This window comes from Drosophila subpulchrella, chromosome 3L, assembly GCF_014743375.2.
Source record: "Drosophila subpulchrella strain 33 F10 #4 breed RU33 chromosome 3L, RU_Dsub_v1.1 Primary Assembly, whole genome shotgun sequence".
NCBI classification, from domain to species: domain Eukaryota; kingdom Metazoa; phylum Arthropoda; class Insecta; order Diptera; family Drosophilidae; genus Drosophila; species Drosophila subpulchrella.
The window spans coordinates 13396689-13411517 of NC_050612.1; the positions used below are offsets into that span (position 1 = coordinate 13396689).

Below are 14829 nucleotides of genomic sequence, written 5' to 3' on the forward strand. Positions count from 1 at the left end.
ACTTTCTTATAAAGAAATGTTGCTTATGAAGATTATGTGTATATAGTTATACAATACTTACACTTCCATATTTAATTTAACAGTACTAGAAATCAAAAAAGGTATTTTTTATAACTACTTAAGCTTCTTAGCTAATTTTACTGATCCAATATTTTTAAAGCACTATTATTTTTTGTTTAGCTTGAGATTCAAGGAGTATATGTTCTTTTTTATTCAATAAGTTAAGGAACTATTACTTGAACGTTTTTTAAGTTTCTTTAATACAATATAATATCATTTTTTTTAACATTTAATAAAATGTTCTCCCTACTAATGACTACTGTGGCGCTCAGCACCCCACAACGCAAATATGGTAAACTTGGGATCTGAGGTGCGGGGCTCACAATCTTTAGGGTGGCCCTGGCAGCGAGCATTCGATCGTCTTGCTGTTTCCCGACCGCTTGGGAAGCAGCGGACTTAGGCGGCGGCTCCAATTACCATTGCCAGCGGAAAATGCAGTCCAGACCAACCCACCGGGAAGCCCCGCAGGGCCAGAGTCATCCAAGCAGCCAGCGGGAAAACCGCCGCTGCCTCGGGAAAGCCAACAACCAGATGGGAGCCCATTCTTGTCTCTGTTTTGCTACGGGCTTTCGCATTTATATCGCGCAAAAGGGGACCCAGAAATTGATTCAGAATAAACAAATGTCTGCTAAGCTACAGCTGTAATTCTCACACCTCTGAAAAACAAATTTTCTCAGTGATGTTTCTCAATATGGTTTGTGAAGTAAGTGAGTTTTTTGTGCAAATTACTATTTTCTACAAATTGGATCATTATTATTGAGCTCTACACATTAGAATTCTACTCATGTTGTGCTGGAATCTATAACGTTACATTTTACAAAAGGATTTAAAAAAATGGCAAATTAATGTCTGGTCTGCATACTATAATCCTAGATGATATCAGTGAATTCTAAATACTGGCATTTACAACTACATATTGTTTAAACCGCACAAAGCACTTTAAGCAATAACAGAAACTTACTTTTAAGCGTTCAGTGTGATTTTCTGCTGGCATACTTTTAGGCAGTCACCACCTCTTCGGTGTAAAATTTCTCGATCATGTATAAAATTAATGAGCTTAAAATGTATAAGTATTTTTTAATAAAATAAAATTCTTTATTTTTTTAACAGTTTTATACAATTTTTAACATTTTTTTGTTCATAAATGCATTGTACAAAACAAAACGTGTATGTCATTCCTCAGCAATGGGTCAGGCTGAAAAGCGTTTGAGGCCTGAAATAAAAGAAAAAAGTTTGAGGATTAAAAAAAGAGTATCAGTATCAGCTTTTGGGCTGATAAGCCGTTTTTGAGTGGACAGAACTGCCCTCTCGGTTCTCAGTTGCCGTCGAGCTATTAAGCGGATAAGTCGCATCCGACCGGTTAAAAATAATCATAATATCAGTAGAAAATAAGTGCAACGTAATGATGTGATATTCAATACACAAACAAATGGCAACAGCAGCAAAAACAGTTCAACAAAAATATAATATCTATGGTTTATAATTGCGCACAGTAAACAACACAGAAAATCAGTTAGGTAATTGAAAACCTCACCATTTGGCTGGCAACTGAAAACAGTTATCGCTTTAAATGGTAGGCAGTGTTGTAAATCCAAACCTAATTGGTCTATAATTAAACTTCATAACACCTTATCGTCGCGCTTAATGTTTTATTGCACGTTTTAGATCTTAAATCGAAAAGGAGAGCTACGTGCGGTTCGATAAGGAAGTATGGGAAATCCAAAAAAAAAATTCAGCTAGACTGTAAATAAAATATATTAATAACACACGTGTAAACAATTTAATCTATAATTAGGAGAAACAACCGATTTAATGATTGAATTCTACGGTAATAATTCTAGAACAAATAACAAATTAGAATGAAAAACAGCTTTAAAAAAAAGTACTACTATTACAGAATAAATAATTCTAATTATTATTATACTAACAATAATTGGTAAATATAAAAACAATTGTGTAAGTGAAATACCCTATTACTGATATACCCTAAAACTCAAGGTTTACGGTCAGAAGTCTAATCTCTGACAAATTTGCACAACAAACCCCGATTGCCATGCAAATATTGAAAATTTAATCTATTGATAGGCTGCCTTTGGCGGTTAAATTTTGAATTTCGAAAGCTTAGTGGTAAAAATTCGCGAAAGCATAAAAGCTTTGAACCCAACACCCCTTAAATCGAAGGGAAAACACATTTAACATCGCGGGAGAGAAGGCGAGTGCGCAGACTAAAAATGAGCGCCACAGAGGTGAGTGTTTTGCTCAATTTTGTCAGCCGCTAAATGGTTTGTTTTTGTTTGCGACGCGGCTAAATTTAACAAACACAAAATAACTTCAACGCAATTAGTTCTAATTTTTTGCATTTAAATAAATCACATAAATTGAAGCGTCGCGATTCGTTTAAACGATTACGTATGCCAATATGATGCCAAATCAACGCGCGGGAAAGCCAAGCAAACTGAAAAACCACTTTGAAAAACAACAGACATGACCTTCAATTTCGAATCTGTTATGCATTATTGATTTAACATTTTGTGTAAAGTTTCAAAACAAAAAATAGTGAAAAAATACTCGTAAAATTCTTAAAATGTGAAACGAGAAGCAGCTTATCACTTTGTTTACTAGCTAAAAAAAGTGCCACCATGTGGTGCCGATCAAAATGTTAAGGTGATGGTGACATGCGAATGCTCTACTGTACTGATATAGAGAATATGTGGAAAAAATTTTATTATATTATACTAAAAAAAAACGTTTTTGAAAAATTAATAAATTAATTTCAGACCTATAAAAATGTTTGTATAGAATTTCAAAAATATTTACTTTAAAGGAATTTAGATGTTGCCATGTAAATATTATAAAAATTTATTTAAATTGATATACGAAAAAAGATTATGTTAAGATTTGATAGTTCTAATAAACTCAAGAAGCGCATCTAGCACTTCATAATAATAATAATATCTAACCTTCTTATGTACATAACTCCCTTCGCGTATAGAATAAAACCCTTATGATTTAATAATATCAAAACCACCTCTTGGTAGAGTATACATCTTTTTAAAACTAGTTTGAAAGTTTGGTCAGAGCGCAACCCTCAGTTCTCCTCAAAACCGACGGCATTGCCAGCATCAAGAAAAATGCGAATTCCCAAATCCCTTGCATACTTTCAGGCACCCACCGGAAATGTGGCACAAAGACGCGGCAGTCGAACTAGTGAACACAGTGAGAACAGCGCTTCCGGTGATGCTAGGGAGCATCATCGGGACGAGGGGCAGAGACGCACCCCCTGCCAGTGGGCGTGGCACGTGGTCAAATCGACCTCCGTGGAGCCCACAATGTTCCTGTACATGTCCGCCTTCATGATCACCTCGGTGGTGGAGCAGAACTTCTTCCTGTACAAGTCCTGTCGCGTGAACAACAATTTCACGGAGGAGATCTGCCGGAATCTCAACAAGGCGGAGAACGAGGACTACTGGCGAAAGTCAACATCAACCAATGCCCGGTTCCTCCAGTGGGAGAGCATCTCCGCCCACGTTTTCACCATTATTTTGGCCCTTTTTTTGGGCTCCTTCTCCGATCGTCGCGGCAGAAAGTTGCCAATGCTCATGGGACTGGTGGGCAAGTTCATTTACTCCACGATGATAGTGGTCAATGCCAGGATGCCCACGTGGCCGGTGGAGTACATCATCTATACGGCCACCCTGCCATCGGCCTTGACGGGTGCGGATGTGGCCATTTTTGCCTCCTGTTTCGCCTACATCTCGGACATTTCCACGCTGGAGCAGCGCACCATTCGGGTGACCATTCTGGATGTGATCTACCTCAGTGCCATGCCTCTGGGCGTGGCCCTGGGATCGCATCTCTACTACAATGTCTTCAATCAGTCCTACGCGGACATGTTCACCGTGAACGCCTCGCTTCTGGCACTGGCCATTATCTACACTTTGTGCGCCCTGAAGGTGAGTTTGGCAGTCCTTCATATAGGATCATATAATACAAGTCTTTTATAAATATAATATCTTAAATCAGTATGAAATTGAAAGAATTTTAGGAATTTCTAAGCCCTTTAGAAAGTATGTGTTTTAGGTATTTAAACCAGCGACCAGTAATGATATTATAAAATCATAGGATTTGATTTTATGTAAGAAATAGCACACAAATTAATAATCTGCTTATACTTGATTCACCTACTAAGTGGGCCCATTACTTCTTTTAAAGTATCCTTTACAAAAATAGTTCTCCCATTTTGACTAATATTTTTTCTGCTGGGAGTAAAACTAAAAAAAATCATACCCATAGATTAGATACTAATTATAGTTATATGGGTTCTGTTTTAAGCTAGGTTTATAAAGCTTATAAACTTTATATATATGGGTGTCCCTACCTATTACTTCTCCAAGGTTTTTTTATCCATTAATTTATAGAGCACGGATAAAACCTAAATATTACGTAATGTTTTTACTGCAACTTTCAGTGGCAGACGACTCCCAGACAGCGTTCGTTGAGGGAACTGGGTTGGTGTGGATTCTGGGGTGACTACTTTGACATGCAGCACATGAAGGACTCGCTGACGGTGCTGGCGAAACCGCGAAAAGGCCACAGACGCAGCTTTCTCATTATCCTGATGATCAGCATGGCCCTGTACACATTCCAGCGGGACGAGGGGCATTACCTGTACATGTACACCCAGGGCAAGTTCAAATGGGATGTCAGTGCGTTCAGCAACTTTAAGACCTTCAAGTCGTCAGCCTACGTGATTGCCATGCTACTAGGGGTGCCACTAATGAACAAGCTTCTCGGTTGGAGCGATACGGTAAGTCCTACATTTCCGTTGTATGATCCTAATCACATACATTTTATGACCATTTCGATTTTAAAATATAATTTAAACCCTTTTAATTTATTAATATTATTTTGAAGAGCTTATGGCAAGTTTAATGAATCGGATAGACAAATGATAAAATGATTGAATTACTAATATTTATCAAATGGAAATGGAAATGGAAAATGTTTTCTTATATTAAAAACATATTCGCTTATTTAACTTCCCTATCTGTCGTAGGCCATCGTCTTTGTTGGCACCTGGGCCCATTCGATAGCCCGACTGTTCTTCTATTTTGCCACCAATACCGATTTGCTCTACGCTGGAGCCGTGGTCTGTAGTTTGGGTCCGATTGTGGGTCCCATGATCAGGGCCATGGCCTCTAAAATTGTACCCACATCGGAGCGTGGAAAGGTATTTGCCCTACTATCTGTTTGCGATAATGCGGTGCCCCTTATCAGCGGAGTTTGCTATTCGCAAATTTATCTGGCCACCATGAATACCAATTATGGAGGAACTGTCTTTATGCTAACTATTGCCACCCAGATAGCTGTCTTTGTACTGATACTGTAAGTAATCACGTAACCCTTTGCTTAACCTTTTATTAATTTATTTTGAATTTTGTTTCAAGTTGCATTCATATTATTTTGGGCAAGAACTCACTGGCCGTTCCAGAAGTTCCAGAGAAGGAGAGCGGACTTATAAACCAAAAGGAGGCTATCCAGGAGACTACTTCTGAGGAGGATAAAAGTTAGCTAGGCCTGTACATAATACACACTATGATTCCTAAAAAAGACATGAATTCAGGGAAGGCAGCTATTGCATTGGAAATGTTTCCCATGGATACCAGTCCCATAAAAGCGCCTTCAATAAATATAATATATTTTCCTAACTCTGGTCTTGTCATTCATGAATTTACAGGTACTCAAATGGGGATTTTTATTAATTGATTTATACTCTTACTCTTACAGGGTTCAAAAAAAGTTTGATTGAGTTGTTATTTATTAAATAAATAAAAGGAGAGGTTTACGAAGTAAGGGATAGTAGAGAACATGATTTAAAAAGAAACCAATTTTAAAGTATATATTTTTTTTAAGTAAGTCGAGCATCTGATGATGATCAGTGATCATCTTTCAAAGGAAGAGTTTTCTTTAATCCAATTTTAGTTCAATTAAAAACTTACCCCGAGTTTTCTCAGAAATCACTTGTTCTTGGAGAGGGTGCGCTGCTTCTCGGCATGCTCCACCACCTGCTCGTCCACGAAGAGGCCCTTCCTCCGCCGGACACTGTCCATGTAGACCTTGGCTCGGTTGGCGGAGTCGGCCTTCTCACCGAAGTGCATCAGCTCCTCCTCGGTCGTCGGCAGCCAAAAGGGATCGATATCAATCACCTGTAAGCAGAGGCAGGGTGTAAATTCCGGGAAACCATTTAGGCACTTGAGACGAGACAAAGGAATGAGGCGTCGCTGTGTCTATGCGCCTGCGCCTCGCAATGGATTGGATTTGGGTTGGGTTTTTCTGCCTAGGTCGTGGTGTTTCGTTTTGGGTTCACGAGGCCCAGGCCCTGGGTCTTTTGTCTCATCGCCAGGGAAAGCGTGCATTTTCACATCTTCATTGTTTGGACTCGAGAGGCTGCGACAAAGGACTCGACGCTTAATGACTTTCAAAGGACGCAGGGACACGCATTGCACGTTACGTGATAGGGCAGACTCGCCAGGATACGCAGGATGAGGCTCGAGGAGAACGACGTTCCTCAAGTTCCTCAATGGCGTGAAGAGCGTTTCCTGCGCTTGATTGATGATTGCCTCCTGCGAGGCGAACCACTTGAGAATCTCTGGTGTGAGATCAGCATTGTTTTGTTTTCCTTTTTTTTTTTTCAGCAAGGACTCAAGTCCCAGCGGGCGGGTGTCGAGCGGTTCGTTGGAAAAACTCAGCACTCTCCCACTCTAGAATTCATCGGTTTGGTTCCACTCTTTATGAATTCCGTCATCAATGAAGGAACTTGCTCGAAAACTGATTAAGATGCTGAGGCATTGGTCTTTTGCCAGAAAGAAATATTTCTTTGCACAGCAAAAAATATCATAAGCATTAGGAGCATATCATATCATAAATATTGTTTTAATATCGTACATGGGAAAGTTGATAACTGTTTAGATGACTATGTTTTATTACTGAAGAAAATGTATCTGTTTATTAAGATACTAGTATATAAGCATTTAAGATTTCATTTAGATTTTTGCGCAGTGCGTGTTCTGGGCCATCTGTTCGCACTACGCTAAACTGCGGGCCCTCGAACATCTTCGCAATCCCATGTAGATCATTATCGGGCACAAAGTTTCGCTTGTTTAACAACAGCCAACAACGCCAAGTGGCCAAGGGATCGAAGGGAACAATGGGGGCACTTTAGGGAGCCGAGCAGTAGTCCTCGACAAGGTAAGGCAATCCCAGTTGGCAGTCCCTACTATCCCAATCCCTATCCCAATCCCAGTCCCAGTTCGCAGTTCTCGGTTCGCAATCCCTGTCACAACAAAACAGAAACGCAAAAGCGAGACTGCCATCCTGCGCATGCGCAGCAGCATCCAATCTTTCCATCGGTACCCATCCCCATCCCCATCCATACCTCCACCAATACCTCTACCCATCCCCATTCCCAACATTCCCACTCCAAATCTCGGGCAGAAAACGGAGGAGACCCTGTGGCAGCTGAAGTGCTCCAGAAGTGCGCAGAACTTGCGTCTGAGCCGGGCCAGACAAATGAGCAGCCAGCCACCAGCAGGCAGATGAGTGCACTGCCACAAATACTGGACCACTAACTGTCCTTAATATTCTAGATATGTATATTTTAAAGAATTCTAAATAACTAAACATTAAGCACGTGGATAGAAATGCAAAACTGTTTAAAGTATAGAAATATGTTAAGCAAAGAAACAAGAACTACGACATTCTTAAGATGGTCTAGTCCATTGGAAGAAATTAATTTTTAAGCTATGACTTGCAACATAGCCTTAAAAGGTTTTTAAAAAATACTTTTTAAATATAAACATCAGTTTTTCAGTACGAATAATATTATTTAGTAATAGACCATTTTAATTGCGAAACCAAACAAGGTTACACGCTTTTTGCCTTTTTGCCAGTGTCCTTTTGGCCAAAAACCCACTTATAACATCCCAGGAAGGTGGTTATCCCCACTAATGGCTAAGGCTCTGTTCCCCCCAAATCTCCACCTCCACCACCAACATTCTCCCATCTTGAGGTTGAAATATTATGAAAAATATTGGAGCGGCCGCAAAAACCGAAACCAAACGACGTGACATCAACACACACACTTGGCATGGTACCATATTATACTATATTATATGGTAGGGTATATCTCTCTGTATCTCCAACTCTCTTTGCACACACGTGTTCTGTATCTGTGTGGTTCTTATGAGTGGTGTGTGTGTGTGTCTGTGTGTGAGTGAATGTGTTTACCTGTCCAACCGCGCGCGGTTTGTATGCAGGTAATTTACGCGGCAGCTACCGAAATACGCTGAAGTCCGTCGGTCCGTCGGCCCGCTTGTCCATTTGTCCGCCTGTCCATTTGTCCGCTTGTCCGTCCGCGACCAAGACGAAGTTGAGATTATTATCGCGCGCCAGAAACTGGCTGAAAGACTGTGAAAGAGACCGGGCCCAGAGAATATAACTCGATTCGAGTCGAGTCGAGTTGATTCGAGAGACTTGGGGGCCTGGGCCTGTAAAAGTCTCCAGCGAACGGACAGCGGACAGTGGACGGCGGACGGCGGACGGCGGACGGCGGACTACGATGAGCGTCATTTTGACAGCCAGCGAGCGGACAATGCAAACCACGTTCCACTTAAGAACAACAACAACGATGGCAACAACAATCCTTTGGCCACTTGGATAAACACTTGCCTTGGCATGGATATATCCCTACACTGAGAGAAAGTACTGCCACCTTAGTTACAAAATGCTATATGTTAAACACTCTTTATTTCCGTCGTGTTAGTATGTAAACCTTATTATTTCCAGGTGCTTTAAGACTACCTCTTGCATAATACATATATCATAAATAAAGATTAATCTGAAATTCATAATTGAGGATTTTTTTTTTATAAGAAAAGTAATTTCCATGATATTTTAAATCGGAAAGAAAGACTATAGATAAATTTGGTAAGGTCTAAAAAAAATCATTTTAACTACGTTGGCTTAGTTATAAAACGATAGGCACTTGGTGCATTGATTATGGGATTTAGGATCCTTAATAACAGGGTCTCTTAAACAAAGAATATTACAGATATAATAAAGTATTTTAAGTCCCTGATCTGGTTATTAGTTTTTTTCCCAGTGTATTTGTATGTGTGTGTTTATTCGCACCAGGCAGACTTTAGGGCACTGCCATGCTCTCCCCCGCCCCCGGGCGATCCCCCTCTCCTGCTCCCTGACCCCCGCCCCCACCACCACCTCCGCCCCTGTCCCAGCCCCGCCCCTTCGCTTTTGGCCCTTCCCCTACCCCCTCTCCCCCTCTCGCCCCACTCCCATCGACTGTCTCCACTGTAGACTTTCCCTTTGGTGGGGGGCAGACTGTGGCAGGTATACAAAACGAGTTATCAGATTATTTGTTATTTGTCTTGGTTCTTTGCTCACAGTTTGTTGTGGCTGTTATGCTTTTGAAGTAGTTCCAGAGTTCCAGAACTGAGGTCTTGCATGCAAAGCGCGACAAGCAGCAGGAACACCAGCAGCAACAACAACCAGAACCAAATCATATGCAACAATCCGGACCAGAAGAAAACACGGAGCAGAGCGGCCTTAAAGTAAGACCAGTAGCCAAAGTTGTTATGTTATTTCTTTTTATTTTCCTTTTTTTTCGGTAGGCTGCAGGTCTTGACCCTCTTCCTGCCCCGACCCCTGTCCCCCCCGTCTGCGGCACACACACACACGTAATCATAATAACAATCTTCGGGTTCATCAAGTGGCCAGAAGAGATGAGAAGTGCTGCAGCCAGCGAGGAGTGGGGGAAAAACAAAAGGAAGCACAAAATTAAATAATAACAAAAGCGCGCAAGACAGTAGCCACCCGAAGAAGAGGTATTTGTCGGCTGAACAGTGCAGCCCATTGCTGTAAGGCAAAAGAAAGTTCCATTAGTGAAACCATTTCTTTATGGCACCCAAATGTTGAACAAAAATTGGTATATATATAAAGTTACAGGCCACTAATCAAAGATATGAATTTGTGGAAACGTATGCTAAGGGATTCTCCAAAAATTGCAAAAGCAATACTTGATTTACAATTAAAATAACATTTAAGGTTGTAAAAAAAAATATATTGGAAGCAACTTTATCAAAATTTAGTCAGCTTGAGATCTTAAGATACATTTAAACTAAGTTCTAAACTTTGTTTTATGATTTTATATAACGAAAAATGAAACACTACATGTATAAAGACTGATTGTGGGCACTTCTGTTAGAGATATTTTTTGGAGATGAGTTTTATTTTAACATTAGAATTATAAAACCGATTTATTTTTTTATAAATCTCACTTTTTTTTAGAATATCATTAAAAAATCCTCAACACTCTAATGGAGTACTATTAATTTTCCTAATGAACCGCACTGTTGGCTTAACTGTTGAGCTCCTGTCTGCCGTCTTAATGCAGCTACGTGAAGTGAAAGAGCAACGGCAGTAACAAGAAAAATTATGATATATGAAAACTGAAAATTAGTTTTTGTTGTCTTCGGTTTCTGTTTCAGCTTGCAGCTCACAGTTTGCAGCCCAGCTTGAGGCCTCCACATACCATACGTTAAAAGGTCATCCGCAGAGATGATTTCTTGCGGCTGCTGATCTGCTGATCCGGCGATGCAGATGCTTAACGAACTTATTGTGGGCCATGATGCGGCAAGAAATGGAAATGGCCTTTTGGGAACACGACTCCCCGACCCCCCCGAACCCCCGCCTCTGGACCCTTTTTTCCCGTTTTCCCCCAACCAGAAGTTGGCCACTCGAGTGAAGTTGACGCCTTCGTTGTTATTATGGGCACGTGACAACTGCGCCCACGGCTGAGAGCCCGGCCCACTCAACTGGCAGGTAGGGTTTACAGAAAGGGGAAAAAAAATTAAAAGAAAAGGGGAGGGGTTGGGTGCCAGGGGGCGGGGTGGCCACTGGCCAACACATGTGGGCGTGGACAAAGTGCTGAAACCAACCGTTTTAATTGCTCGGGCGAAAGGTAAGCTGAAATCCTAATTGTTTTCACTTTACCTTCGTTCAGAATAATGATCGAAATTGTAATCGAATCGAATAGCTTTCAGATACTTTTCCACTTGTGTTGGCCAAACTAGTTTCCTTTAAGACTTTAACATAGATACGAGTTAAGATATAGACGCAATTCACATACAGAGAGAACATTGCCTTTAGTTACATAAAGACAAATATTTTAATCAAGGAAAGCTGAAATATTTTAATAGCGTTTTTAAGAATGAAAAATAAAAAATGTTATTTAGTCAGTCGTAAAGATATTTTTAACTAAAATGCTATCAAATTTCTAAATGTTTTTGTATCTTAGTTACGAAATTATTAATGGTTTAATGGGATTTTTATCAAAGGCTGCTGAAACTGAATATGCTTAACGCTTCTATGTATTTTTTTCTCTGTGCAATCCGACTCCCCTCCCACTTTCCCGCCCCTTTTCCGCTTTTCCTGCTGTCTGGCGCTGGAAATGCGTAAGAAATTATACGAAGCAACGGCAAACAACATCTCCGTCGCCGGCAAAACTTGAGCTGAGAAATAGAAAATCGCCGGAAGTCATTATACAAAAACTTGTTGTTATCGATTGGTTGGGCGATATGGCCAACACTAGCATAAAAACACTAATAGAGGGACTTATACAGAATGCACGCACATTGGAAATATTTTTTGTTCAGGCTACAAAACAAATTATATGGATATATTAAAATTAAATTAAAATAACTTGATTCAAATAAGGGGTCATGCCAATATTTAAAAATTCCAATTGAACGATAACTAAAATTGAGCACCACTTGTTTCTAGATTTTATAAAAGGCTTTTTTTCACCTTACCCTAATCAAATTAAACAAATATGTTCTTTATAGACTTATTTAATGACGATCTCCATAACTTTAATGTCCAACCAAAAGTTCTGTAGACTGTGGAACTTTATAATTATTTTTGGCTGAACTTGGCTCATCCGCTGATCTTGTCCCATCCGTTTTCGTCCAAAATCGTAAAACCGAAGGGAAAAATCATTAAGTTGGCTGTTAATTGTGGCCCACGACAAGGTCAGAATGCGATGGAGAAAGAAGGAGACTGGAAGGAGTGAGTCTGGTTCGGGGCTTTGGGTTACCTCGAATGGCACACAGCTGCAGCTTCAAATGGACCATATAACTTTCAGTCCAACTGTTGCTGTTGCCATGTTGCTGCTGCTGCTGCCACTGAAGTTGCTGTTGCCATGTTGCTACTGCTGCTGGCTGTGGTTTAGCTTATAAGACTTCAACAGAAGGTAACAGAAGGCTCAGAGCAGCGTAAGCTGAGATTTTTATATTGACCACAGACAGCAGGCGAGAGTCTTGGGGAAGGGGAACCGGGAGGATCGGGGTCAGGAATAGGGGGAGTACAGTGAGGCACGCACATGGCATATGGTCGGACAGGCGCTGCACTTGTGCCCCATCAGCGGCAACAGCTGCTCCACCAATCTCTGCCAGCTACAGTCGGACTTCTATTAAAGTAACCATCCCAACTAAGCCCTTAAAACTGACCAACGATTTTGATTTGCTTTTTTTGTCACACAGCAAAAATTCAAAAAAAAAAAAAAAAAAAAAATGTCTCCTAAATTAAAAAAAAAAATATATTGCTTCCTTAATTTGTAATTTGCAACTGACTAACTGTGTTAAACAAATGTAGAAAAAACCACGTGATTCTTTTCAGTACGTGTCAATGTGTAAGAATTACTCATGGAACCTTTTTAGCATAATACCTCATACAGCAAAGATTTTTTTAAAGCAAGTAGTCAGTTTAGTCACCTCAGGTTTCTTAAAAAAAGTATTTAATAGAAGTTCCTTCACTTAAATTGTCATTTTAATTTAAAGGTGAAAATAAATGTATTTGCATCCAAATGCTAATAATAAATCCAATACTTATCTATAATATATTTTCTAAAATTTGTAATAGCTTTAGTAGAACTAATTATTTTAGTTGGTCAAAATATCATCTTATGGTAGCTCAAGTGAAATTACTTTTCTGTAACCATTTCAAAATATTGAATTTGTTAAATAAAGTTTCATCAAATTAAAATTCGCTAGAATGCTATGTATAAATCCAACTATTATTTTGGGGTTTAAGATACTATCAAGTTTAAATAAGATCTATAAGAATTGTTTCTTTAATGACTGAGCTGAGCTCTTAGAGCTTTCTACCTAAAGACGATCCTTAGAGATACTTAAAAAATTAAGATAGTTCGAGCTCGCAAGCTCCACTGTACAGTACTCACCTCCCAGTGGCTGAACATGAGCTGGGGACAGGCCAGGCCAGATGTCTGCTTTCGCATCTCCTGGGCGAAGTTGAACGACTCGATCACCGGCAGAAGACAGGTGACCGCGAAGTTGCCGCTGCCCTGGGTCAAATCGCCGGAGAGGATTTTGCCGTGCCGCCGGCCAATTACCGCGTACATTTTACCTGCGAATGATAGAAAACAAGAGATACGTTCTTTGATCAGCTGTTGGTCGTTAGCTAGAAATCGAATTGGGAAAAAAGAAAAGGGAAACCTCCAACTAACAATGGCCGCCTTTCAGTTGGAGTTCTCGGTTCTGGTTAATGCTCCTATATCGCCTGTTCTTGTTATTGTTGTTTCTGGCGCGTCTCAAGGTAACTCGTAAACAAATGAAATCTTATCGGGTTTGGCCCATAAAATTGGCGGGCTTTCTGCCGAACAGCGCGCGTTTTTCGCTTGAACTTCCAAGCCGGGAGATGGAGATGGAGATCGTTTTCAGGTCTCTCTCGAACTCTCTATATACCCTAGATAAGAGTTTTACCATTTGTTTAGGAATTTGGGATAGCATACAAACATATGTATCAAATAAAACTAAAAACTGCACAACTAATCTAGAAAGCAGCACGAATCAAAACGCCAGAATCGTTAAAATCTGGGCTTCGAAATAAGTTAGAAGTTAAGAACTTTACTTCCTTTTGAGTACATTTTAATGATAGAAACGTTTGTTTTTATAAAAATGTTCTTCGAAATTTTTAAAAATTATTTATTTATTTATTCTCAGTTTAAAATTCAATTGCAAATAACCTATAACCTATGTTCCTATTCTAGCAGCTATAGCTACTGTGGCCTTAAGCTACGTTTATTATGTATTTATTTACATTTTGTTTTTTAAAATTAACTGGAGTGCTCAAAAGCATTTAATCTAGGGTTATAAAGGACCTTTTAAATTGCTACAGGACTTCTGATAAAAATAACCATGTTTATATTGGATATAATACCACAAAGACCAGATTAATGTGTGAGAAAAAATAAAAAAGTTGTCCCGAAAATATACCTTCTGAAGGGAATTCAAAGCTTCGACTTGTGGATCGTCTCTTCCTTTCTTGTTAAACTTTTTCTGGATTTTTTTCGCTGTTCTTTTTTTGGCATGCGCTACAAGAACGAGGCCCAAACATGAAAGCACGGCAGAAGGAGAACGAAGAAGGCCGGGAGGAGGCGGAGTCCAAGTCGCTGTGGCTAAGGCAGGAATTAGTTTCCGGTGCCGTAGTAAAGATGACAAAAACAACGCGGCGGCGGCAGCAAAAACGGCCGAAAGGATGCAACGGAAGCGGCAAAAGCCGCTTGGCTGCGATGCCCCCTTTATTTGTTGTGTTTTTTGTTATTTTGTTGTATTTTGTTACTTTTTTTTTAAGCCAAGCACGCGAGCCAGAGACACCTTGCCATCCGCTCGCTCTCAC

General features: G+C 40.0%; 2 protein-coding genes across 3 annotated transcripts in view; one reads left to right on the forward strand and one right to left on the reverse strand.

The window, feature by feature from the left end:
- Positions 1-1139: 1139 nt before the first annotated feature.
- LOC119554573 (elongation factor-like GTPase 1) overlaps positions 1140-14829 on the reverse strand; it is a 79780-nt gene continuing 66090 nt past the window's right edge. The window contains exons 4-6 of the mRNA XM_037865553.1: positions 13373-13557; positions 6060-6266; positions 1140-1273 (exon numbers count right to left, since the gene is read on the reverse strand). Coding sequence (XP_037721481.1) covers positions 6078-6266; positions 13373-13557 — 374 coding nt within the window. The 3' untranslated portion in view covers positions 1140-1273; positions 6060-6077. The remainder of the gene's footprint in view (positions 1274-6059; positions 6267-13372; positions 13558-14829) is intronic.
- Positions 1391-5768, forward strand: LOC119554576 (proton-coupled folate transporter). Of its 2 annotated transcripts, none has more exons than XM_037865556.1 (6): positions 1391-1577; positions 1726-2306; positions 3225-4013; positions 4529-4867; positions 5117-5445; positions 5508-5768. In XM_037865556.1, exons 2-6 carry the CDS (start codon positions 2292-2294, stop codon positions 5629-5631), a joined length of 1596 nt encoding a protein of 531 aa, XP_037721484.1. In that variant the 5' UTR covers positions 1391-1577; positions 1726-2291; the 3' UTR covers positions 5632-5768. The 2 variants fall into 2 exon arrangements, with proteins under 2 accessions (XP_037721484.1, XP_037721485.1); XM_037865557.1 differs by having other exon boundaries at positions 2146-2306.

Bases quoted from the DNA above. Each gene is read 5' to 3' on its own strand.
- LOC119554576 (XM_037865556.1), top strand. The intron at 4,014-4,528 runs GTGAGTTTGGCA...TGCAACTTTCAG, and splicing joins ACACTTTGTGCGCCCTGAAG to TGGCAGACGACTCCCAGACA. The intron at 5,446-5,507 runs GTAAGTAATCAC...TTTTGTTTCAAG, and splicing joins GCTGTCTTTGTACTGATACT to TTGCATTCATATTATTTTGG.